Source organism: Andrographis paniculata, unplaced genomic scaffold (genome assembly GCF_009805555.1).
Source record: "Andrographis paniculata isolate CXL003 unplaced genomic scaffold, ASM980555v1 Contig62END, whole genome shotgun sequence".
Lineage (NCBI taxonomy): Eukaryota > Viridiplantae > Streptophyta > Magnoliopsida > Lamiales > Acanthaceae > Andrographis > Andrographis paniculata.
Genome location: NW_026137598.1, coordinates 4597368 through 4622627, shown reverse-complemented (window position 1 = coordinate 4622627; position 25260 = coordinate 4597368). Strand labels below are relative to the sequence as shown.

Genomic DNA, 25260 nt, shown 5'->3' with positions numbered 1-25260 from the left:
TTTAATTTAAATTATACTTAGTTGATATAATACAAATAATTATAAAATAAAATAAATATATATATAATTTTTTTCAAAAAAAATAATATGTAGAAGAAACAAAAATAAAAAAATATCTTACTGATAATATTTTAATTATTAATTAAATATTTAATTTGTTTGTTTTTTTAAAAAAAAAAATTTAACATACTCCACAAATACAAACCGCCACAGATAAAAACTCTATTTCTTCTCTCTTCTTTTTTCCTCAATTTTTTTGCCTCTTTCAGTTCTTCTTTTCCATCATTCCTTCTTTTTTCTTAACTTTTTCGCCTCTTTCACTTCTTCTTCATCCTTCCTTCTTCTTTCTTCGACTTCTTCGCCTACAACAAATACAAACCGCTACAGAAAAAAAAAACCCTAATTCTTTTCTCTTCTTCTTTCCTCAATTTTTTTGGCCTCTTTCAATTCTTGTTCTTCTCCGTCATTCCTTCTTATTTCTTCAATTTCTTCGCCTCCTTCGGTTCTATTTCTTCTTCATCATTCCTTTTTCTTTCTTCAATTTTTTGGCCTCTTTCGATTCTTCTTCTTCTCCATCATTCATTCTTATTTCTTCAACTTCTTCGCTTCCTTCGGTTCTATTTCTTCTTCATCCTTCCTTCTTCTTTCTTCGACTTCTTCACTTACAACAAATACAAACCGCCACAGAAAAAACCCCTAATTCTTTTCTCTTCTTCTTTCCTCAATTTTTTGGCCTATTTCAATTCTTGTTCTTCTCCATTTCTTCTTATTTCTTCAATTTCTTCGCCTACTTTGGTTCTATTTCTTCTTCATCATTCCTTTTAGTTTCTTCAATTTTTTGGCCCTTTTAGATTCTTCTTTTTCTCCATCATTCATTTTTATTTCTTCAACTTCTTCGCCTACTTCGGTTCTATTTCTTCTTCATCCTTCCTTCTTCTTTCTTCGAGTTCTTTCACTTATTTTTACCCTTCTTCTTCTCTTTCCTCCTTGCTATCTCTAAATTGCGCTACTTGCTGGAAGTCTGGAACCCTTTAGTTGAATAGAGAAGGTATTTTTTGAATTTTTTATAACAAATTTCTGTATAACCTGTATATATTATTTAAAATTTTTGATATACTGAAATTAAGTATTTTGAAAATTTTCGATTCGGTATGCATATATCTAAACAAGTAAAATGTTGAAAACTATAAATTAAGAAGATGTAAAAATTATTTGCTATAGTAATTATTTTTACAAATTTAATTTTTATCATTTTTAAATTACTCAATAGTTTTCTTTTGAATTTTTTGTTAAAATGCTAAGCATGGTCAAAATTAAGCAAAGGTTTACTCTACATAAAAAAAAAAAAAAAAAAAAAAAAAAAAAAAAAAAAACCTATTATATCAAATTCAGCAACAAGCAATGTGTGGTTCAGCAATACTCAACTGGCTGTTCATCACAGAGCAGCTTTACAATTCAACAACGCAACAATTTTGATCTACAGATCAAACCTACTTTCGACTCAAAATCAATTCAAACCAAAGATTAATATGTAGCCTTTGCTATGCTATACTCTTACTGTTATTAATGTCATACATGAGATGATCAAATGATATGTCAGCCAAGAATCTAACAGGGCTGGCTAAGTCATACAACAAACAAGAAGCACACGGCGCCGCCTCATTTTTCTCTAGGCACATATCTTCTGTCGCATCCCTAACAGTTCCCTCCAGCAAAGTTTGACAAGACATCATCTGCAAGATCGGGATGAGACAAGAAAAACATATCAGAATAGTGTCCTTACACTTGGCACATATCAACGATTTCGCCAAAAACAGGTATGAAATGCAACCAACTATGATGAACAACAGTTCAACTGAAATGAATCTGACATTGTCGAGCAGCATGACGGGTATGACGGCAATCCTTGGAGTTATTCACAGAGTAAACGGATATAATTTAAGAAGGCATGTTCACAGGTATCAAATCTGAAACCCTTCTTTACGGCCACAAGAATTCTACTTCAAACTAGTTAAAAGGAGTATAATCATTCTCAAGATCCAACATTCCAACCTAAAATGCAGCAATTAGGTCAGGTCATATTGGGAATCAAGAATTGATACTTGAAATCAAACTACATTTTAATAGAAACAAAATCTTGACTAGAGACTTGATGGAACACCTAACCAGCCATGGATAATTGGAGAAATACAGTTCATATTAAGTTTTCATCAACAAACCAACATCTAACAGCTAGCAACATGAAAAGGATAATGCTATAAAAAGTTCAATTCAATGCCTTGTTTCACATTCTCTTTGTGAATAGCAGCCAAGAAATAAATCCCTTCCAATTTGTTCCAAGTTTAACAGAAAATTTCTTCGATAATATCACATGGAATTCAATTAAACAAGTGGTTTGCAAGAATAAAAACCAGCAAAGACCCAAAGACAGTCTCGATCTATTTCAAGACCCACAAGACCAATTTTAGATAAAATTCCTATATCCAAATTGATTGCAATCACCAACAAAAATGAGCCGATACATCTTACAACAAAGACATGCAAGACACTGCATAACATCAACTAAAGAGACAGGAGAAATTATTTACACTTTAGCTCTACCTTTTTCACTCAGGCACATTGTTCATAGAGGAATCAAGTGAAACATCAGACTCATTCCAGGATTCAGCTTTGGAATTTGTAGTTAATCCAGGAGCCGAGTCTTCATTCCCATTCACAGAAGTAGTAGGTTGTAGATTAGCTTCAGGAGTCGAGCCTTTTGACCTTTTAGAATACTTAAAAGAGTAGGAATCTGTGGTGCGTTTCATCCTCTTAGTATACTTAAAAAAGTAGGGTTCTGTGTCCCGGTTACTTGCCTGTAAGTTCGATTCTTCCCCACACTCACCAGAACGCCCAGCCTCAGAGCTACCTTCTGCAAGCCTGGATGCCTGATTTTCAGTATTTGTATGTGTATCAATCTCTGCCCGACAATGATCCACTTTTTCATCACAACTCTTACTCTGCAAAAGCTCCCGAGCGTCACTCTGTGCTAGAAGACCAGTGTCAAGCTGTTCATCACCTGGTTGGGAATTGTCGCACTTAAGGATAACCATAATGTTGTCACAAGAGATGCATTCTCCAGTAACATTTGCCAGGCCATCCACCTGGAAGGCCTTCTTCTTGAATCGAGTCGATTTGTACCCTTCAAACTCTTGGTCAGATCTATTACTATTTCTACATGTGTTATTTTGATCGGCAATACTATCCAACAAAGACTCTGATACATCAGCAGTGCTCTTCAGTGATTTGGAATCGTCTGAATGTGAACTTAGCTTCATTTCTGGTGACTTGCTGGACTCGGAATTTTTTACCACAGTATCCTCATCAAATTTCTGCCATAGCTTCCTCTTCTCATCCCGATTATACAGAAACAATACTGAATTTAATCCATTTGCATCCCTAATTGGACCACTTTCCCTAGGCTGAGCCATTCTTTTGCTATTTGCAAAGTTACCACCTGCCTCAACCCTTTGACCTCCGACATGAACTCTTCCCAAGCCATGTCTTTTGTACGTCAAACCATTCCAACCACCATAATTCGAAACATCTACTACACTCTTTGTAATATTCATTGCTCTTTGCAACAGAATCTCCAACTCTGCATCACCCTCAACTTTATTTCCGGTATCAGCTGTCAATCCCTCTCGAGAGCTTTCTACATTTTTAGTCCTTACATCATTTTTAGCATTATCTATAGTTTCAGCCCCTGCATCCTCTGCCGAGATTTTAAAATTTTCAGCCCTTACACCTCCTGAAGAAGTTTCTATATTTTCGACCCTTACACCCTTTGCAGAAGTTTCTGTATGTTCGACCCTTACACCCTTTGCAGAAGTTTCTATATTTTCGACCCTTACACCCTTTGCAGAATTTTCTGTATTTTCGGCCCTTACACCATCTTTGGCATCATGTAAACTCTCAGCCCTCAAACCCTCTGCACAGCTTTCTAATTTTCCAGTTTTTACAACATTGTTAGATTTTCGAGCATTCACATCAACTGCAGCACAGTTCAAATTTCGAGCACGACTGCCGCCATAGGAAGCAGCTCTGTCCTGATAGTTCTTAGCCGGCAAAGCCAAGACAACGTTGCCCAAAGGTACAACATTCCTGGGCCTTCTATTCCACACCTTCTGCACCTTCGGTTTCTTTATCTTCCCTAACAATTTCTTAGCCTTAAGCTTACCTTTCATCTTATCGTCACTCGCAAAAACCCTAAAAGATTTCTTGAGCAATTCAGGTACCCAGCAATCGACACAAACCCTAGGCTCCTCCAGCTGCGCACCCATACCACGCCAAGGCGTGCAATTCCCACAATCCCTAACACAATCGTCGTGGATTTTGCGCGCACAATTGTCGCAGTGAAAAAGATTACCTGAGTTCACCGTTTCCCGGAAGCAGTAGGGGCATTTGTGTCCGAATCGAATCGCCTTCCGACATTCCCGGCAAAGAAGAACGATACGCCAGATGCTGTCCAGTAGCTGGAGTCGATCCTTAGGGTTGGCGTGGTTAATCTGGTAGCCACAGCCATGGCAGTCGGACAAATTGGGCTGACCCTGAACCCTAGTCGGTGGCAGAGCAGCGGAGTTTGGCTTCGATTTGGGATTTGGGTCGGTGAAGAGAAGCTTCTTGGAGGGGGAAAGGGAAGACGGTGATACCATGGTTGGATCTTTGGAAGCTTTCCAAAGAACCGATTCCTATGCAGCAATAACTATAGAATGGTTGAGCAGAAGAGGATCGGTCGAGGTTATACGAACCTGTTTGTTCTTCACGACTTGGGAACTGCGAAGAGGTTGGTGGTAAACATCGAACCGATTCAACTTCAACAGTTCCAGCGTACAGATCAGAATACGGCGTTTCCTACTTGCTTTACTTATTACGGTGTTGGCGGCGCCGGTAGTTTTGGGGCTTTGTAGTTCTCGGGAATTTCTTGGATAATTTTCTGCGAACTGGTGTTGAAATTGAACTGATGATGTCAACCTCACGTCACTTCACTTTGTAAGAAATTCAACCCAACGAATTCAGAAAATCAAGGGGCTGTTTAATTGTCATTTTATCTTTTTGTTTTTTTGTTTTTTTTAACCCACAATTAGTTGTAAATAAAACAAATAATTTTATTTGATTCGAATTCAAAAGTATCATATTTCTATTAAAAATTTTATAATTCGAATTTGAGTATGAATCAAATATAAATATAAAATTTTGATATTCGATTTGATATTCATAAATAATATTTTTTTCATCAATTAGTAAATTTTTTATTTAATTTTTTCACGCGAATTAAAATAAATTATTATTTTATAAATACATAATAAATCCATGATATTAAGTGGATCCAATAACTCTCATTTGATCAGTCGTGTTAGGTAGATCAAACAACTATCAATGAATCCATCGTGTTAGGTAATATGTGGTTGATTGATCATGTTAGACTATAAATAAAGAGTTTTGTTTCATATTCTATACACTATATTTGTTTAAATTTAAGTAAAAAAAATATATTCTAAACTTATGCTGAAAAAAATATATTCTAAACTTATGCTGAATTTTTCCACTTTGAAGATCTGCTTATTTGATTTTTCAAGATGCAATTACATCATCAATCATCCGTAGTATTTTGGAAACGAGGTGTCCAAACCTACAATACACAAAAGGAAGAAAAATAAGTTGTACATAGTTTCGATCAATACAGACTCAAATGGATAAATTATAAAAAAAAAAAAATGTCAGACAATTTTTGTTATGCGTGAAAAAAAAAATCAAGAATTTGCATCGCAGTGGCGTGTCGAAATTTAAGATATTAAGTATCTCTTTACTTTTTATTGTTCTAAAATTTTCACAAATTTGTAACACTTAACTGTAAAAAAATTTTCCAATTGCAAAATACTAGACAAATATTCACAAAAAATAAAAAATAAAATAGAGTTTTAAATGTGAGTATCAATTAAAAAAATTTGAAAAATTAAAAGATCACAACGAGTGTCTGCCCCTATAAAAATTTCTCAAAAATATAATACAACACATGTCTTGTCATCGTCGAAGCATCCAACTAGTGATTATCCAGCGGTGTCTTCATTTTCTATTCATTTATATGATGAGAGTAACACCGGAGGATCCTTGTTCATTTTACGAATGCTGATATTGAAATTCTACGAGAAAATACACATCCAACATGAATTAAAATAAATAAAACCATGGTAAGCAACACCTCAAAAGTTATCGGAACTTTGAAAAAATCATATAAACAAATTAACAAGTATAATGAGACTAAAAACAAAAGTTAGAATATGAAATGCTTAAACGTGACGTAGACTTTTGACAATAAATCTTAATGTTGTTCAAGACATATTTTCGCATACTATATTATAATCAACTGAAGAGATTGTAAGAAAAAGAGAAACATATTATCAATCAAATTCGATGGTTTGTTCTCGCAATTTTTCGGTTGCATTGATGGAAGTATGGTGATTTATTTCGTACAAAGTATTATGTGTTCTATTTGTAATTATTATTTTCCATTCACTGTTCGTTGTGTTGTAATATATTTCTTTTAATTAAATGAATATTATTGCATTTCTTTATAATATATTGTTGTTGCATTTTATGTAATATATTATTTTTAATAAGTATTTTGTTTATATTGATCAATTAAATTTTATTTTAAATATTTATTTTATATATGTTTACAAGATAATTTATATATCTTTATTCATTTACAAATACAAAATATTATTATGTCACAAATACGTGATCATAATACATAAATTTTCGGCATAAGAATTACTTCAAATTTACTACAAATATTCTAATTATTTAAAATATTATATAAATTATAATAAATTTAAATATTATAAATTTTAATCACTAACAAATAATAAAAACTACAAATATACATAATTAAAAAATAAAATTGCAAATTAGTCTATCTATGATTAAAATAGGAACTAATATGTAATTTTTAAATTTTTTTTGAAAAAAGAACAATGCTATGAAATGACATTGCTATCATGCAACACAAAAAATAGTGTCATACTAAAGCAAACATTATAAATGGTGTAAAAAAAAAAAGACAACCGATTAGAGGGCACAAACTCCATTTCATCATCCATGGCGTCAAATAAAATGGCCGGTTGGAGATGGCCTTAGCATTGTCGGAGAATGTTTACTTCATATGATTGTCTTTTATAGTAATCAAAGTCAAACGAATCATAAAAGAGAAGAAAATTAAAAGTGAACAATATTGAGGGAGATACCTTTATCTCATAGAGTTCATCGGGCACCAAGAGCATCTAGACCAATTGCCATTGGATTTTCTATTTAGGCTGCTTAGAGCAATCATAATAGTTCTTTCATTGAAAGTATTCAAAATCTGATGTGTCCAAATAATGTGACAGATAAAACATGAGAGAGAAAAGAAAAATAAATAAATAGAGAGAGATAAAAAAAAAAAAAAAAAGAGAAAGTAGAGTGTCACAGACTTGTACATGGTTTTGCATGTATAGGGCAATTCCTAAGTATTTTAATTTTTTTCTGTCTGAAAAAGAATCATTGTATGACAATTTTTCCGAAAAAATTTTCTTTTCAACCTAGAAGCTTTCTATAGTTAAGCCATTACAGATGCTCTTAATTGAATAAAGGTAGAAAAGCTATGGGCTTTGTTATTTCAAGTTTTTTCTTCAAACGATTTTTAATATATTTTTTTTATCATTTCACAAAAGTTAAAATTTAATATAAAATATTAATATTTTTTATATAGTCGACACAAATCTATATAACTTACATCAAAAAAATAATTTTAAATGGAAACACTGGACAAACAAACCCTAGAGATTTGTAATCAATAATTCACACCCAAAAAGTAGGAAAGAATCCAAAGGCCCTAGGCAAACAAGATATTTCCGCGGGATGGACAATATACCAAAGACATTTAAAGCAATGAAAAGTATGTTTCGATGTAAAAAATATATATATTACACACATATTTATTAATTTTATATTATTTATATAATTTTATGTATTTCATAAAATAAAATACCATTTCAATCTATTTCATAAAATAAACACACCCACTGATCCTTTCAAATTATTTTTTTTTATATAAAAGAAAAAAACACACATGAACATTTGGCCTAAACTTGAGAAATCTTGAATTTGGATTTCAAGTTTATGAGATTAGCATTTCTTCTAGACCCAAAATTTAGGAGCATCTGTCAAAGCCTAAATCTTATTAGGGCAACTCTAACCGAACTCGATATATGGAGTTTGGTGCACAAAATGGAGCTGAATTGCTCCAATCCACCCCATATTTGGTGGAAATGCTATAGTGCAATACCAGTATACCAACGCTATTTTGAAGATGTGTTATTTATTTTAATTAATTTTTTAAAATATTGTATATTAATTAATTAATTATTTTTTAAAAAATTTAAAAGATATTATTAATTGTAGATATAAAAAGTAATTTAAAACAATATAGAAAATAAAATAATTGAATAATATTCTTTTTGGAATACAAAATAAACTTGTGAATTTAAACAAAAATAGTGTAACAATTATATTTTTGGAGTTAAACGACATAAATAGAGTTCGTGACTTGGAGACGAAGTTACTTATGGAGAAGACCAAAAGATAATTTTCTAATGATAACAATATGAAGTATAGATAATTAGACACTAATTGTGCATGTTATACTTGTATAAATTAGACTCAGTGTATTTTGTATTTATATTTTAATTTTTAAGTAAAATAGTTATTGAATATTAATATTTTGCGTGAATATATAAAGCGTTACCCCTTTCCCCTGTCATATTTAATTTATTTGGATTTAGTAAGTGAATGTAAAAATTATTATTTTATTAGAAAAATAAAAAAAATTAAAAAAATAGTTGTGAGTGTTTTTTAAAATCTAATTAGTAATTAAAATAATAAAAAATATATAATAAAGTTATTAGCATTTGTTGTGAATAAATATTGAATAAAAAATAATTTATTTATTTTATATAGTAAGAAAATCCTTTCTACACATGCATTTATACAGCAAACTATGTGACTAAAAGTCGCTTTCTAGTTCACTAACTACTTAGTAGTGTGAGGTGGACTTATAATGCCGCCTTCAGATCACGTGAGGTTATAAGTTTAAATTTTTTATCCTTTATCATCTGTCACATATGGTTTGACTTGTTAGTTTACATAATATTATTAGTTTTAATTATCATTTTCGGATAGCGATTGCGAACTTTGATGTAATTAAAAAAAAAAAAATAGCTTTCTACTGAAAGCACAAGATTGGTGTTTCCACGTCAGGTTGCGGGCGGATGAAGAATGCAAGGCCGGCGGCGGACGGCGGACTAATAGCATGGCCGGTGCATTGTTGAACTATCTTCTGGTAGTGGTAGGGGCCGCCGCTGAGCTGACTACGACCGCCGCGCCTTCGCTGAAAGTTTAAGCTTTTAATTTTGGCCGGCCCCCTTTCTTGTACTTGTCACTTCACTTCACGCCAAATGCTTTTTAGTATTTAATTAATCAAAATAGGCAGCGTGCATTTTCTATGGATTTACTTCTGCTTTCCGTTTTCTCGCCTATTCACCAATGGCAGCTCCCCAATCTCTCTCTCTCTCTCAATATATATATACATATATATATATATATAATGCAGACGTGAAACTCCCTGTTTCTGCTTTCTACTGTTATTAGTTATTTACAGCTCCCGAGATAGATCGAGGCGACGAATAGGTATGTTTCCATGAGCTCTTTAAGTTTTCATGGCGTTTTCTATTTTTACAGATCGATTCCAGCTTAGACGTTGTTAATTGACTTATTTGGGCGGTGTCTGTGAGTTGATTCCTTCAATTTGGTAAAAATTGCGATGATAGATTTCTCCGTTTGCGGTATATAATTTGTATCGTGTTTATTGTGCACTTTTTCACGAGCAGTTATAAGCTTATAATATTCCTGCTCTGTAAGGATCGATGCTTCTGTTGACAATAATGTTTTCCAAAATTCACATTGATTTTGAATGAGTTTCGCGTTTTGCTTGTTTCCGATTCAATACACTTCTTGTGTTTAAATTGATTTGGTTTGTATTCGCCTAATTATTCCTTTGAAGAAATGAAGATCATATTGTAAAACCACTGACCAATGCTAACGCTTTGAAATCACAGGAGACTAATTTCCTTTGTTCATCTGATGTTTTCGTATATGTGTGTTCTGTTGTCATCCTGATTGTAGGTTGTAAATCATGGCTGATATGGATGACATACTACCCATCGTCTGCGACAATGGAACTGGAATGGTTAAGGTCAGTCAGTAAGCAGCCATTACAGTCTGCTCTTCCATAAACTAACCACAAAAATCAATCTCGATTTTAGAATGTTTAAGAACTCCATAGAAACGAATTATAACTTTTCAGTACACTATTCATTTGATTATCCACTTTATTCCTCTGATCTTCTTCAAACTCTGTATTCCAAAATTCGATTGCAATTACAGGCAGGATTTGCAGGGGATGATGCTCCAAGGGCAGTCTTCCCCAGTGTAGTCGGGGTACCAAAATACACCGGCGTGATGGTCGGGATGGGCCAAAAGGACGCCTACATCGGTAATGTTAAAATAAATTACGAAAACCAAAAAATTGCATTATATTGATCATCATAAGAGGATCTCAACAGGCGACGAAGCTCAATCGAAGAGAGGCATGCTAGTGATCAAATATCCAATCCAACATGGGATTGTCACAAATTGGGATGACATGGAGAAGATTTGGCACCACACACTCTACAACGAGCTCCGCGTCGCCCCCGAAGATCACCCCGTGTTGCTAACCGAAGCGCCCCTTAACCCGAAGGCCAACCGCGAGAAGATGATGCAGATCATGTTCGAAAACTTCAACGTCCCTGCCATGTACGTAAACATCCAGGCCGTGCTGTCGCTCTACGCCAGTGGCCGCACGACGGGGATCGTTTTGGATTCCGGCGACGGTGTCACCCACACCGTGCCAATCTACGAGGGCTACGCGCTCCCTCACGCAATCCGACGGTTGGATTTAGCCGGCCGCGATCTGACAGAGCATCTCTCCACCATTTTAAGGGAGAGTGGCCACAATTTCACAACCGCAGCCGAGCGCGAAATCGTGCGCGATATAAAGGAGAAGCTCGGTTACGTTGCAGTCGACTACGAGCAGGAGATGGAGACTGCGGTGAGCTGCTCTGTTTTGGAGAAGAACTACGAGCTGCCCGACGGTCAGGTCATTACGGTCGGGTCAGAAAGGTTCCGGTGCGCCGAGGTTCTGTTCCGGCCGGAGCTAATAGGCATGGAGTCTGGAGGGATACATGAATGTGCATACAGTTCCATAATGAAGAGTGATGTTGATATCAGGAAGGATCTGTATGGCAATGTTGTGTTGAGCGGCGGATCGACGATGTTCCCTGGCATTGCCGATCGGATGGGGAAGGAGATCGCGGCTCTGGCTCCGAGCAGCATGAAAATTAAGGTCGTGGCGCCGCCAGAACGGAAGTACAGCGTTTGGATCGGGGGATCGATTTTGGCCTCTCTTAGTACCTTCCAACAGGTATGCATACAGACGATATATCGTACGTATAATTTTAAAAGTGCAGAGTACAAATGATCATCTCACCTAAAAATTTTATATATATATATATATATATATTTTTTTTTTTATGTATGGTGCAGATGTGGATAACCAAAGGAGAATATGAAGAATCCGGGCCTGCCATTGTGCATAGGAAATGTTTCTAACACAAGTCCAATAACGTGTAATAGGCAAAATCTGAAAATATCGAAAGTTAAAAGTCATAATTTTATGATCATGAGTCTGATCGCGAGTGTATCTCTATATCTCCGGGCTTCGTTGCAGCTGGAGAGACCACAAAAGCAAAGCATTCAAGAAAGAGTTTTTATTTTTTATTTTTAAAATATATATGTATATCATTATATATATATATATATATATATATTTTTTTTGTGTGTGTTTGTGTTCTCTATTTAATTATATGTTTTTGTGTCACTGCCCTTCTTTTTGCATAAAAACGGCTATGGAGGCTGAGTGCATTTATTTGGATGAATTTATTTTTTTATCTTTAAAAATTGTATAGTAATGTAAAAAAATACTTTTGTATTAATTTTTGTAAATAAATAAAATATATAAATTATATATAATAATTATAAAAAAATCGTGAACAAACCTAGTTAGAAGTTGAATCTTACAAAATCTTGAAAAGTTTCGATCGGAGGTGTAAAATCTCCAAGGCGTATCTTCATTTTCTAACAAATTCTCAACTAAAAGGTTCGATTTCTTTTTTTGTTTATTATTTAATTTTTCTTCCGTTGATGATTTGGAGGTGCCAAATAGAAGTGTGTATGCTGAATAATTGTGTCACTTAAAAGCTTGATCTTGTTAAGAAAAATAGATAACAACCACTCACCGGATATCGATCAATTGGAAAAAAAACTTCTCCTTCGTCCACGTCATCTTGACACCGGCAATCGCAGTATGATTTGAGGATTCGCCTGATAGATTTTTTGGGGAGTGAAGATTGCATGTTATGGGGGCCATGGATGAATTTCACACCTGGTGAAGGGAGATTAAAGTAGTTTTAATTGAGTGGGTTTTGAGAGTCACCAACCGAAGCAGGAGAAATTCCTATATATATATATATGTAAAAAAATAAATATGTGCTCTAATATTATTATTATTATTATTATTATTATTACTTCTTACAATGTGCTCTTAATATTAAATAATAAAATATTATTTGATTGTTAAATAAAATTATAATAGAATATATATTTTTATTAAAATAATTTTAAAAATTTTATAAAATTATATATGTATGGTATTTTTGCAAAAGATAAAATTTTATATAAAACAAAACAAAAAACAAATAAATGTAAAACAGATATGGTATCAAAGCGAATATTGACGCAAATGACAAAGAAAGCGAACAAATAGGCATTGTTAGGTGAAGGAGCATGTTACGTGGCACATCAAGGATGAGTGTATCCCAACGAAATTGGAGATTCCAGAGAAGAATACACATAGGGTTGGGGAGTATGCTCGACATTGCTGATGGGCCAAGATGACTGAGCTTTGTTCGTGAGGGAGAAATCACGTTAAAGACAATCTTCGAAAAAAATGCACAAGCCGCAACAAGGATGTCCCGGATGGTGTGCAGAGATGCGCGGTGAAATGGAACATGCAGGGCTACGGAAAACTTCGCTGGCGCTTGATGAGCACAAAGTATGTAGGTATGCAAGAGGTTGAATGTGCAAGAAACAATGTCGTTGCACTTTAGTAGCGTCACACGAAGACGTTTGTGACTTGAAGTGGGTGAATATTGTCATTGATTGACATTTTTGCTCCAAATTTTTGGCCAAAGTCCATCCCATGTATACAAGCACTTATTTTAAACGACTGAATGATGACATATGTCTTTATGCATGTAAGATATGGTACATTCCGAGCATAATGCGTACATGGAACAGTTGATCTAGACCTCAGCATGGATATGGCCCAGACACCAGACGTATCAACTGTGAAATCGAAGGGTATTTACAAATTGTGTAATTGAAGTAACAAAACTACGCTACAAAACACCATACAATCGTATATAAGTGTTAAATTTTATCTCTAAAATGGATTTAGATGCTAAAATAACTCAAAAACTATTTATATAGTAAATTTTGGAATTCAAACACCAAACGTACATACCTCATAATTTTTTTTTTAAAAAAAATTGTGACAAATAATGAAAATTTTATATAAAACAAATACAAACACACCCGTAGTTATGTAAAATATAGATCTAAAACACTTTAAAAAAAAAAAAAAAATCAAATTGCTATAAACATGTGTTTGTTTTTGTTTTGGTTTGAATTTAAAATTTTTATTTAAATCTTAATTAAACCATACTTTGAATGAGATTTTATATAAAATATTATATTTCTATTTAAAATTATGTAAATTAAATAATAGTAGTAATTATTTTAAGTTGAATCCAAAATCAAATAAACAAATATCTTCATTGACATAAATTTTGAAAAAAAATATAAAAAAATCAATTATACAAGGCGTATTCACGGAACAATTCTTTTTTTTTTTTTTCGATTCTCCATTTTTATGAAATATTGAATTTTTAATGAATATTTAAAAATAAATAAATAAATAAAACCACATGCTAACCCACCCATATTTTTGATATGTTCGTTCTTTCTTAGAAAACCGATATGCACCTGAGTGAGGTTTCGCCAAGAATTCAAGTCCGGTCTATGGTTTTTGTAGGAATTCTTGATTTCCACTTTGTGGAATTGGCAGCACATACTATGGCGTATGACCAGAGGTAATACCCAGTTTTGAAACCCCATATCTGTTGCATTTTCTCCAATTATCCGCATTCGTGCTTTTTTGTTTAATTTTTTATGTTTTTGTCTTACACTGCTTCGATACATTGCAACAGGATGAAGAAATCGCCATAGAATCAAGATGCTCGCACAATGGCTTGTGACTTGGATGTGTTTTTGAGGTTCTCTCTGTCTCTCTGTGTAGGTGTGGCAGACACACATTCAATCCCGTTAGGGTTTGCTTACTAGAAGGATTAATTAATCATGTGTAATTTCACCCACAAATATCAATTAATCCTTCGAGTGAGCATGCCCTTTGGGTATTCGATGGATCTCCTAGGGTTTAATATATTTTGGGGGAAAATAATAGTTGCTGTTTATTGTTGTTACAAATTACAAGGGCAAAAGGTATGTTGTATGTTACTGCAAAGCAATAGCCATGGAAAATCACCCTTCTGTTTGTGATTGTTTTATGAACTTACTAAGGGTGAGTCTCTGCTTGGTACATACTAATACCTGAAAATGTAGTAGAATTAGGAGTTACAGAGTTGTTTTGATGTTTCAGTGGAAAACATGCCAGCATCGGTTTTTCGATATTTCTTTTTCAGTATGTGCAATTCTTCAGTTTCCAGTGTTCCTAAACCTGCCTAGACATTGGCGATCCTTCTAATATATGGCAATTAATATTGTTGGCATAGTATGAAATCATGAAACCTTTCGAGTGTCCAGCAGGCATGGATTTCTTTTAAAGACTGCAGGTTATATGATGCATATGATTGCGCTGCATCGTTGGAGGGTAGGGATCAATTGAAGCCATGTGTTTGAGTACATTGAAATTGGTTAAGCTAATGGAAGTGTGCAGAGGAAAACCAGTCTTGGAAATGTGTTGATGGATGGATCAAATAAAAAATCTGGAAATCTATTTGGGTTAACTTCAGGCGGGGTGTCCTGTGATGCTTTGGATGAATGCAGTTTCCTGTTCATGAGAAGGTATGTCTACGAATTTTTTGGTAAGTGGAATGCTGCTTTTACTTCAATAGATATGCATGAAAAGGCAAATGATCGGAGCTTACAAAAATTTAGGCACTCAGTGACTCTGGCTAGCCGCTAATTACTTGAGGTAAACGTATAACATTCAACCATTGTGTATTCGAGAACTAGATTGATTCTGCTATGCCTAAGTGTAATTTAACCTGAAGATAAACTGGTTAAGGTGTAAACTTTTGAGGGCATAATTTCCTTCTAGGAGTTCTAATAAAAAGAGTGTGGTTTTGAACGGTCCACAAGTTATGCATGTAATTTTCTAAAAAATTACCAGCCTAGTCTGCCCTTTTTTTTTTTTTTTTTTAACTTTTTCTATACGAATATGTGGGTTAATGTGCGGGATTTGCTTTTCTCTTTGAAAGCTATTTCTAGAAATTAATTGTGGTAATCCCAACATCATCCACATCGAAACGAGTAGCTGCTTTTTCCATTGGCCAGTTATGGGATAAAATTACACTTACTTCCTTGCCTATCATTCAATCTCTACAGTAAGCTTCTATGGCGATTTTAACAATGTAATTCTCCTAGGCATTGGTGCACGCTGATTTCGTTTCCTTGCTTTATTATTTGAGAAAATTACATTGAATGCAGTTTTGTTCGCTTTTGATTTAAATTGAATCGAATGGGAGCCATTTTGTTCTAAGCACTCTTTATTTCCCATGTTCTGCAATTTTTCTCTCTGCGGTCTTCTGTTTATGCTTTAAATGGCATGTTATAAGTGATTGTAAGATATGGCAAGTATCGTTTTCGATATATACGTCTTAGTTTTTGTTCATTTAATTGAAATGGCATTCTGTTCTGAAGAGTTTTGCTCTGTCATTCTTGATGCGCGCAAATCTGCTTGATTTAATCGATTGGCGCAAAGTTGTGTTATTGTTTTTCTTTGTTTTCCCTTCCGAGATTGTGAAGTAGGTGTCCGCTAAAATGATGGACCAAATCTTACCGGATTTGGATGAAATGTTGGATTGTTGCGAGATTGAATCGCAAGAGTTGCAGGAATCAATGCATCCTGTCAACCAGCAAGCGCCGGGTCCCTTTTCACAACAAATGCTGCCGTTCAACCCCCAGCAAGGTTTGGATTCTTTCTCTTTCGGGATCAACCCCGCACAGCAACTCAATCAAGATCCTGTCCAATTGCTCGATGGCGGGCAGTATGACGGCTCAAACCACTTTCCGGGAGCCCCCCCGTTGACAAGTGGTGCAGGAAAATTAATCGATGAGAACAGAGAATCCCAGTGGCAACGAATAAGATGGTCGGAGGATATGGTCCGGGTTTTAATCACTGCTGTCTCATACGTCGTGAAGGCCTTATCCAGCTGCGAACGACGTCCCGTTGTCCCGATTACAGGCAAGTGGAAAGCTGTTTCCCTTGCCTTGGTCGAAAGGGGTTACCAAGTCTCCCCTCAGCAGTGTGAGGATAAATTCAACGACATCAACCGCAAGTACAAACGGCTCACCGATATCCTCGGAAGTGTGACGTCTGAAGTCGTGAACGACCCTAGGCTATTGAATTCTGTCCGCGTATCTGAAGTACTCAAGGATGAGGTCCGGAAGCTTCTGTCTTGCAGGCAACTCTTCTACCCCGAGATGCGTTCTTATCACAGCTGCAACCGGGAGCATCTTCCTCCCGACGAGTCTCTTGAACAGTCGGTGATTTGTGCGCTCACCGGACAATCTAAATCTGATTTCGAAAGTAGGAAATTGGAGAGCTTGGCGAAGAAGCAGAAACTGCAGGTGGACAAAGATGGAGGAGCGCCCGATGCTGAAAGCTCTCGGATGAACCGTAGGGGCGTTGGGGGAGACCATGAGGATATGAATCGACAGATGCTGCTGCGCGCGATGGAGCTGAAGAAGAAGAAGCTGCAGATACAGGAGGAAATGGTCGAATTGGAGAAGGCGAAGATGAAGTGGCTAAAATACTGCTACAAGCAAGACAGGAAGCTCCATGGAATGATGATCGAAAACAAATTGATGAAGCTTGAGAACGAGCGGATCCTGCTCGAGCTCAGGAACAGGGAGATCAACCTCGGTCGCAAGTGACGAGTCTGTCTGTCTAACTTTGATCCTTAAGAGGGTAAGTTTTCTTGATATATTGAACTTGGTTTAGTTTGCTGTGCTGTGGACATGTTCTTTGTTTTTTACATTGATCTTTGCTTTGATTTGGTTTGCAAGTACATTAAATTTCAATTTATGTTAGTCTCCTACATTTGTTCTAGTTTCATAATAACAATTTATGATAGTTGCTGGGAATATGTTGAATTCAAGTATTTGAATATTGTGTGATTAATGTAAAAATATAATCAATGTTTGCATAAGGGATGGAAATTGGTGTTATTTATTTATTTATTCCTAAGCATGTCAAAGGAGAGAAAAAGGTTGTGTTTGTTTGTGTATTGTATATATATATATATATATATTTTTTTATTTTTTTTTCTTGTGTGTTTTATTCATCAAAATTTATATATCTAATTTTTTTTTTTTTTTTATTTTTACGGATGCAGTTGGAAGTTTGTTTTTATTGTTAAAGAATGAAATATTTGATTATAAATTGAGTTAATGTAATTTGATTAAAAGTTAATTTTAAATAGGTTCTAAAGATTTTTTTTTTTTTTTTCTCTCAAAGCATACGTTTTTTCTGTTATCATATTAATATTTAAGTTACTATATTGTAACAACGCATCATCACCCAGGATATACGTGTGATCAAACATCACTGTAATAAGTTGCTAACGTCTCAAATGTAGTTGCAGTCACACCTCCATTTCACAACAATCTGCCTAAAAATTGTACGGGTGTTCTTTGTCAATATGTATTTTTTTTTGTCACTCACACTGAGTAATCATTTATAGTCATTTGCATGTATTTTCTTTATCAAAGAATGTTTTGGATAAGAACATTATTTTTTTTTGTATACATTCTATTTGCAGCTGAGATTATCGTATGTATATTGTGAAAACTCATCCCAAGGCAAATTTTGAAAAATTTAGTTGATGAATGTTCAATCTCACCCTCTGAAAGTAGTATAGTAAGTGTTTTATGACATTTCAATGGCCCTAATCTGGCCATTATGCAACGCTTTTCACGCTGTTTCATCTTTTAAATCTGACATTAATTCTCTTCGATATTAACCACAGTGATGGTAATGAACCCCGATCTTTTTTAATATTTTGATCATATGTCCAACTGTATGAAATTTTCAAAATATCAGAGTACCGTCCTCGCTTTTTTTCCCAATAATGCTTTCTAAAAAATGTATTATTACATCCAATAAAAATCATATATTCAATATCACAATCATATTCTATTATACTTAATTGTCCATAATATTCTCATTCTAATATAATAAAATAATAATATTTTTATTGATATTGAACATCTTTTTTTAAAAAAACACATAATAATAATAATATAATAATAAAATATTAATATTAGATTCATAAAATAACACATAAAATTATTTTAAAACAAATACGATTATAAAACCCACCTTAAAATTATCAATATTATCCTATAGATTAATAAAAATAATAAAATAAAAAAATAATATATCACACATATAAAATGTTATAAACATATATGAAATTTTCTCTAATACTTTATCAAATCAACAAAATATTCTAAATGTATCATGTTTTTTATTCTAATGAATATGTAAAATTTATGAAAAAGATATATAAAATATCTAAAAAAAAATAAAAATAAAGAGAGAGAGAAAGCTATAAAAAAAAATTACCTCACACCAAAAAGAAGAAGATAGAGAGAATCACTAGTTTTTTTTATAGTAGAAAACATACTTCAGATTTTGCTCCTGCTAATAAATTTCTCTCGTTTATGTTTCCTTAATGAGCTCGTTGATTGCTCTTGTCTCAATCCTTGTTTATAAATTATTTTTGTAATTTAATTAATTTTTTTATTATATTTTATTTTAGAATTTATAAATTTTTTATTTTATAAAATTATATTAATAATTGAATATATTTTATTAATTTAAAATTTAAAAAATATAATATATATTATTTGATTTTATTAATTAAGTCATTATTTTTAAAAGAAAATTTAATTTATTAAATAAAATGTAATTATAAAATTATTACATTATTTAATATTATAAAATTATATTAAAAATTAGAAGAATATATATATATTTTTTAAATATAGAAATAAAAATTAATCGAAAAATTGGAATTAATTTCTTTATGTTAAACCTTAGTTCTTTATTCGTAAGCACCGTATTATTTTATAAAAGATGAATTAGTAGTTACGTAAATACGATTTTTTATCACCGAAGGCCAATGGCATTTTGTTGGATTGAATGATATTATAGATTTGATTTTGTTTTTGAATGGATGTCTAGTTTATTACATTGTTTGCTCTAAGGTATATAGTTACCAGCAGTTGTAATATATTTAATTTGTCCACGAAATATCATTTTCGTTTGTCTCACTTTAAAATATCTATTTTTTATTTTAAAAAAAGTAATATACATTAATACCAAAATACTCGTAATTTTTACTTAAAATAACAAATATATCATTACACATACAATTACTTTATACATAAAAATCAAATGACAAAAATATCAAAAACTCACAGTTTGTATTGATTAATAAAATATTATTATTTTTTAATCTAATGAAGTATTATTTTTCTACAATTATATTTTGATTTTAAAATATATTGAATCCAAATTCTATGATTTACTTTTCATATTCAATATTTACATATATATATATATATTATATGTGATGAAATTTTGTGAAGGGCAATATTAGTATCAATTAGTACGACTCAGGTTAAAATTGTACTATGACAAGTTAAATACAGTTATGAGGCTTTAGCCTCACATATCTCAATGTATAAATATTGAGATTATATAATCAAGTTTGCTTTTTTATTAATCCTATTTTTCATGTAGGTACGATCATTTAAATAAAGTAAAATTAATAAATAATTTAAAAATATATTAATAATAATTATATAATAATATAAATAATTATAAATTAAAATAAAAGTAATTTATTAATTTAATTAATATTAAAAAATAATTGATTAGTAAATTTTAAATGTAATTAAAATATATAATTGTTTTTTTAAAAAACAAAACAAATAAAATAAGACAAATTAAAATAAAAATAATAAACAAATAAGATGGGACGCATATTATATTAGTCCAATAACTGTACCACGTTCCAATACTTTAAAATAAATATTTAATTATGATTGATATAATAATATTATTCATCCATATTAAATATAGTAAAGACACTTTAAGTATATAAATATGACTTTTATCTAATTTAATCACATATTTACTCTAATGTATTAAAATATCAATTAAAAATATTAATAACCAATTATTATACATGAATTCTTAAGATAAAATTGTATATATCTTTTTTACAATCCTATTTTAATTTTAAAATATATAGAATCCAAATTCTAAGATTTATTTTTCTATCTCATCAATTATTCTAAATTTTTATTTCAATATATTAATGTGCATCTATACCTTACTTTTTTTCATAAATTAATTTTAATCATTTTTCATATTCAATATTTACATATAAAAATAAATATTACTCCGTATGTGATGAAATTTTGTGCAGGACAATATTAATGTTAATTAGTACTGGCGAATTTCTTTCTTCTTTGTTCTTGAGTTTTTGGTAACGACCTCGTTTTATGTAATAATTTGAATGTATATTTTTTTAAAGTAAAATATAAAAATAATTGAGGTAAAAAATATAAAAATAATTAATATGTATGATATAATATTTTTGAAAAAATATAAATTTATATTTTTTATTAAAAGAACACACCATTGGATTTTCTTTTCTTAATGCAAATTATATTATATATTTTCTATTTTATTTTTTACGATATTGTAAAATAAAATACAAGGTGTTGAACATTATTGTTAATTCTATAAACAATTACTATTCCTCGTGTTCCATCTTTTATATTAAGAAAATGTATAATAAATACTTCATCCGTCTCATAAATATAGTATTAATTTAGTTGGATACATGATAGTTGGTAAAATTACAATTGTGTAATAGAAAAAACAGAGTAATTTTATAGTGATATGATTATTTATAGAAATAAGATTATTATTTTGGAACTGAAAAAAAAGAAAGAAAGAAAGTAAACAACGCTATTATATTGGGACGGAGAGAGTAATTAATTAAAAAAATATTTTAGTAAAAATAATAAATGTTATATATTAAAAAAAGTTATATATTACAATTAAGACAATCAATTTAATTAATATTAAAGAAATGATTGATTATAAAATTTTAATTATGATTGAAATGTATAATTATTTTTCATAAAAAAAAACAAATAAAATAAGACAAATTAAAATAGAAATAATAAACAAATAAAATAGGATAGAAAGATATTATACTAGTGTATATATATATATGCACGATAATTATTTTTAAATTTTTGGCTTTGTTCTTGCTTTTTTCTTTTTCTTTATTCACGTTTTGTTAAAAAAAAATATTAATATATTATATATATTTATCATTTTTGTATTTCATACACGAATTTATACTCACATAAAAAAATAAATAAAAAAATAAATAAATAATTCTAACATTCTCAACAAACAAACACACCGTGTTTAGATTAAGAAATTTTTCTTATTTTTAAAATTATCTTAACATTTCAAAACATCCGACACTCACTTTAATAATTTAAATAAATAATTTAACAGAATCCCTAGTCCATTATCCGATTGTCCCACCACGCACGGCTGTCGGTGCTTCCTTTCAATAATGGCGTCGGACTCACAAACTCGATTGAGTCCAATCAGAAGCAGACAAAGTTTCAGGAGCGATGGAGAAGAAGATTGCGATTGTGCTGACCATGCTTCTTCTGATAATTTCAGCTAACATGGACGGAGTTAAGCCGGACGCCTTCGATTGTTACGACGCCTGTTCCACGGCCTGCGTTAACCCTAACAGTAAAAATCCATCCCATAAATTCTCAATTTCTGATTCTCCATAGCTATAATTTCCTTCTCTTAATTTCTGCTGCTACTATTTTCTATTGTTCAGCCAGGCTGATGGCTCGCTGCGATCGCAAATGTCAGATAAAGTGCAGTCCAGGTATTCTTCACCTTTTTCCCAACTTAGAGTGAATTTTTTGAGTCGTAGTTGTGAAGAGGTATGAGTTGCCGATCGATTTGTACATTTTCCCCTCGAAACTGTACAAATCTGATTAATGATATGTAGTAGCTATTTTAGATTTGTATAGTTTCTGGTATGGCTTGATTTGTTCTATCTATCTGTCTCTGTGAATCTAAAGTATTTCACCATTTTTGATATGAAGGTGTGAATTTTGATGTATTACAAGCCATAGTGCTGTCTTTGTTCAGCATCTCAAATTTGAATCGAATTGTGTTCCTGTTTATGGAAACAGATTGTAAATAGGAATCCTATCCATTATACTTCCACCTTGTCCTTGTCACTTGTTGGATGTTTGGTTGGTTAGTTTAGGTGTTGTTATCTTTGAATATGGATGGCAATGGATAGGGGTTCACCCCCCGAGACCCGACCCAGACTCTACCCATTTATTTGGGGTCGGATTCAATTATTTGAGTTGGGTCAAATATGAGTCAGGTTTTTAATAAATTTTTAAGGGTCTGGTCGGATCCAGGGTTTAATTGTAGACCCTACCGATCCGAACTTGGATTTGGACCCGATTAATTAAATAATAAATTTTATTATTACTGTTATTATTAGTAGTAGTGTTGGTGGTGGTGGTGGCAAGGCAGAATGAGTAAAGATTTATATTTGTCATATATATATATATTTTAATTTATTTTTTGAAATAAATAGATATTTTTTTTTAGATAAATCGGGTTGAGTTAAGTTTGTGTCGAAAGTTTTTGAATTTAGCGGGTCTGACGGGTAGATCCGAGTACATTAGGGTCTGGGCAGGGTCTTGGGTCCAGCAATATACATATGGCTAAGGTCTCGGGTCCATCTATATTCGACCAATTGTCATCTCTATCTTTGAATTATATATATATAATTTTTTTCCGGAGTTACTTTATAGTACAATTCACCAAATTCTTTATTAAAATACACTAATTGTTTTTTCCAACCACTATTTAAATGCAAAACACAAACATAGACGCAAACTAAACACACTTTCTGAGTTTGTGAACCCTCTATATATGTATTTGAGTATCTTTTGTGCCATTGCTGTTATAATTTGTATGTATGCTCAAATTCCGCATTGATTGACCTCTACACAGCTTTTTGATGGTTAGATCAATGTATAATCTCTTCTTCCCGGGATGTGTTACTGCAGGACTCGACACTAATGGGCAGTGAATTAAAATCCTCGAGTGGCATATTCTCAGGGAGGCCAGATTAAATCGACAAAGGCAACAAATAAGAGGAACAGCATCTATTTAATACACTGTAAGTGTACAATTTCTGTTTTGCAAAGGTTTAATTTGGTGTATGGAATTGGAATCTGTTGATCAACTGATACTATAGCTTGTTCCTGAAGTATACTTATGTCATAATCCCCTTATCTTTAATGTTCTTACTTTTACATTTTCTTTTATACTTTACCTCATGGACAGTTCATATCTACAGTAACTTAGGTGATTTATTTACTCATGGTCCAAGTAATTCAAAGTTAATAATTTGAATAGTAATTGCATTTGTATAGGCCTTTGTAATTTGGAGTAAGATTTTGATTAGGGCTAAGATGAAGGATATCATGAAAAGATAGTTAAGGAAACGGGTACCATATTTTAGCCCGTTCCTCTTGAACTTGAACCTTTACAACAAATTCCTCTGACTTATTTCGATGATTTGCTCCAAAACAAATTCGTTTACCAACAAAAATCTCTAGTAAAATCTTTTTCGAATTCTTACTCAGCCTTATCCAACTTACCATTTAGGATCAGATCTAGGTACTCAGAGACTTCATTAGGACTACAATCTCTCAGTCTCAAGATAGCCCAAATATTTTTAGGCACTTCATCAATCGAACCTAGGCACCGTGGTCGAATGACACATTATGGATTTCTCTTATTTGACTTACAAGACAATAATCAAGTATGCATTTTGGGTATGTTAAAACCTTGCATTGATGGATTTCGCCATTGTTAACAAGTCATTTGGGTAGATGACACATTTGTACAAACACAAAATGCTAATTATTGTCACCACATATTCATACCGACATATACTACCTTTGGCTTTTTTTCTTTTTTTACGAAGAGACTACTATTTCATGGAAAAAAAAAAGTCAGTTTTGGATCGATTATGCATTTTGAAAGTTCAAATCAGTTTTGGATTGATAATGCATTTCCAAGGCCACATGAAGGAGATATGGGGTGCTACATCTGTTGTAGCAATTTTTTGTTTTTATTTATTTTACCTATGGAGGGTTCTTATTTTGAAAGAACCCATTACTTGGAGTTTCTTACAAAAATTTTAACATTCATAGAAAATTTTCTTCCCCAAACATCAAATAAGATACTATATTTCATTATTTTTAGTATATTAAAAATTAATTTAGTATTTAATTTTATCAAATTAAATAAATATTTAAATGTGATTGTCGATATGTGATATGCATATGTAACACTTAGTTTCCAATTCAAGGCAAAATTGGATGTTCATAACTATATAAACATTTGAATGCGGATTAGTTTGGATTTGTCAAAAGCAATGCAAATTTAAAAAATAAAAAGTTGAACAAGTATGTGTATATAATATATACATGAATGTAAGAAATAACATAAATCGAAGTGTGCGGTAAAGTTAAGATGTGAAAAACTACGAAAAAGAATAAAAA

General features: G+C 32.1%; 3 protein-coding genes and 1 long non-coding RNA gene across 6 annotated transcripts; 3 read left to right on the top strand and 1 right to left on the bottom strand.

The window, feature by feature from the left end:
• Nucleotides 1-1363: 1363 nt before the first annotated feature.
• Nucleotides 1364-4972, bottom strand: LOC127260988 (uncharacterized). The gene is made up of 2 exons (XM_051289097.1): nt 2602-4972; nt 1364-1733 (listed from the first exon to the last, which is right to left on the bottom strand). The coding sequence occupies exon 1, from the start codon at nt 4692-4694 to the stop codon at nt 2607-2609; it is 2088 nt and encodes a 695-aa protein (XP_051145054.1). The 5' UTR covers nt 4695-4972; the 3' UTR covers nt 1364-1733; nt 2602-2606.
• Nucleotides 4973-9587: 4615 nt separating this feature from the next.
• LOC127261215 (actin-2-like) lies at nt 9588-12109 on the top strand. The gene is made up of 5 exons (XM_051289459.1): nt 9588-9765; nt 10261-10330; nt 10522-10630; nt 10701-11599; nt 11722-12109. The coding sequence occupies exons 2-5, from the start codon at nt 10271-10273 to the stop codon at nt 11785-11787; spliced, it is 1134 nt and encodes a 377-aa protein (XP_051145416.1). The 5' UTR covers nt 9588-9765; nt 10261-10270; the 3' UTR covers nt 11788-12109.
• Nucleotides 12110-14253: 2144 nt separating this feature from the next.
• On the top strand, nt 14254-17735 carry LOC127261338 (uncharacterized). 3 transcript variants are annotated; one of them, XM_051289651.1, is made up of 3 exons: nt 14254-14387; nt 14505-15378; nt 16429-17735. In XM_051289651.1, exons 2-3 carry the CDS (start codon nt 15355-15357, stop codon nt 17470-17472), a joined length of 1068 nt encoding a protein of 355 aa, XP_051145608.1. In that variant the 5' UTR covers nt 14254-14387; nt 14505-15354; the 3' UTR covers nt 17473-17735. The 3 variants fall into 3 exon arrangements, with proteins under 3 accessions (XP_051145608.1, XP_051145606.1, XP_051145607.1); XM_051289649.1 differs by having other exon boundaries at nt 16345-17735; XM_051289650.1 differs by having other exon boundaries at nt 15472-17734.
• Nucleotides 17736-22201: 4466 nt separating this feature from the next.
• On the top strand, nt 22202-23989 carry LOC127260563 (uncharacterized). The gene is made up of 3 exons (XR_007840747.1): nt 22202-22399; nt 22494-22544; nt 23755-23989. It is a non-coding gene; the product is annotated as an uncharacterized LOC127260563 (long non-coding RNA).
• The last annotated feature ends 1271 nt before the right edge of the window (nt 23990-25260 follow it).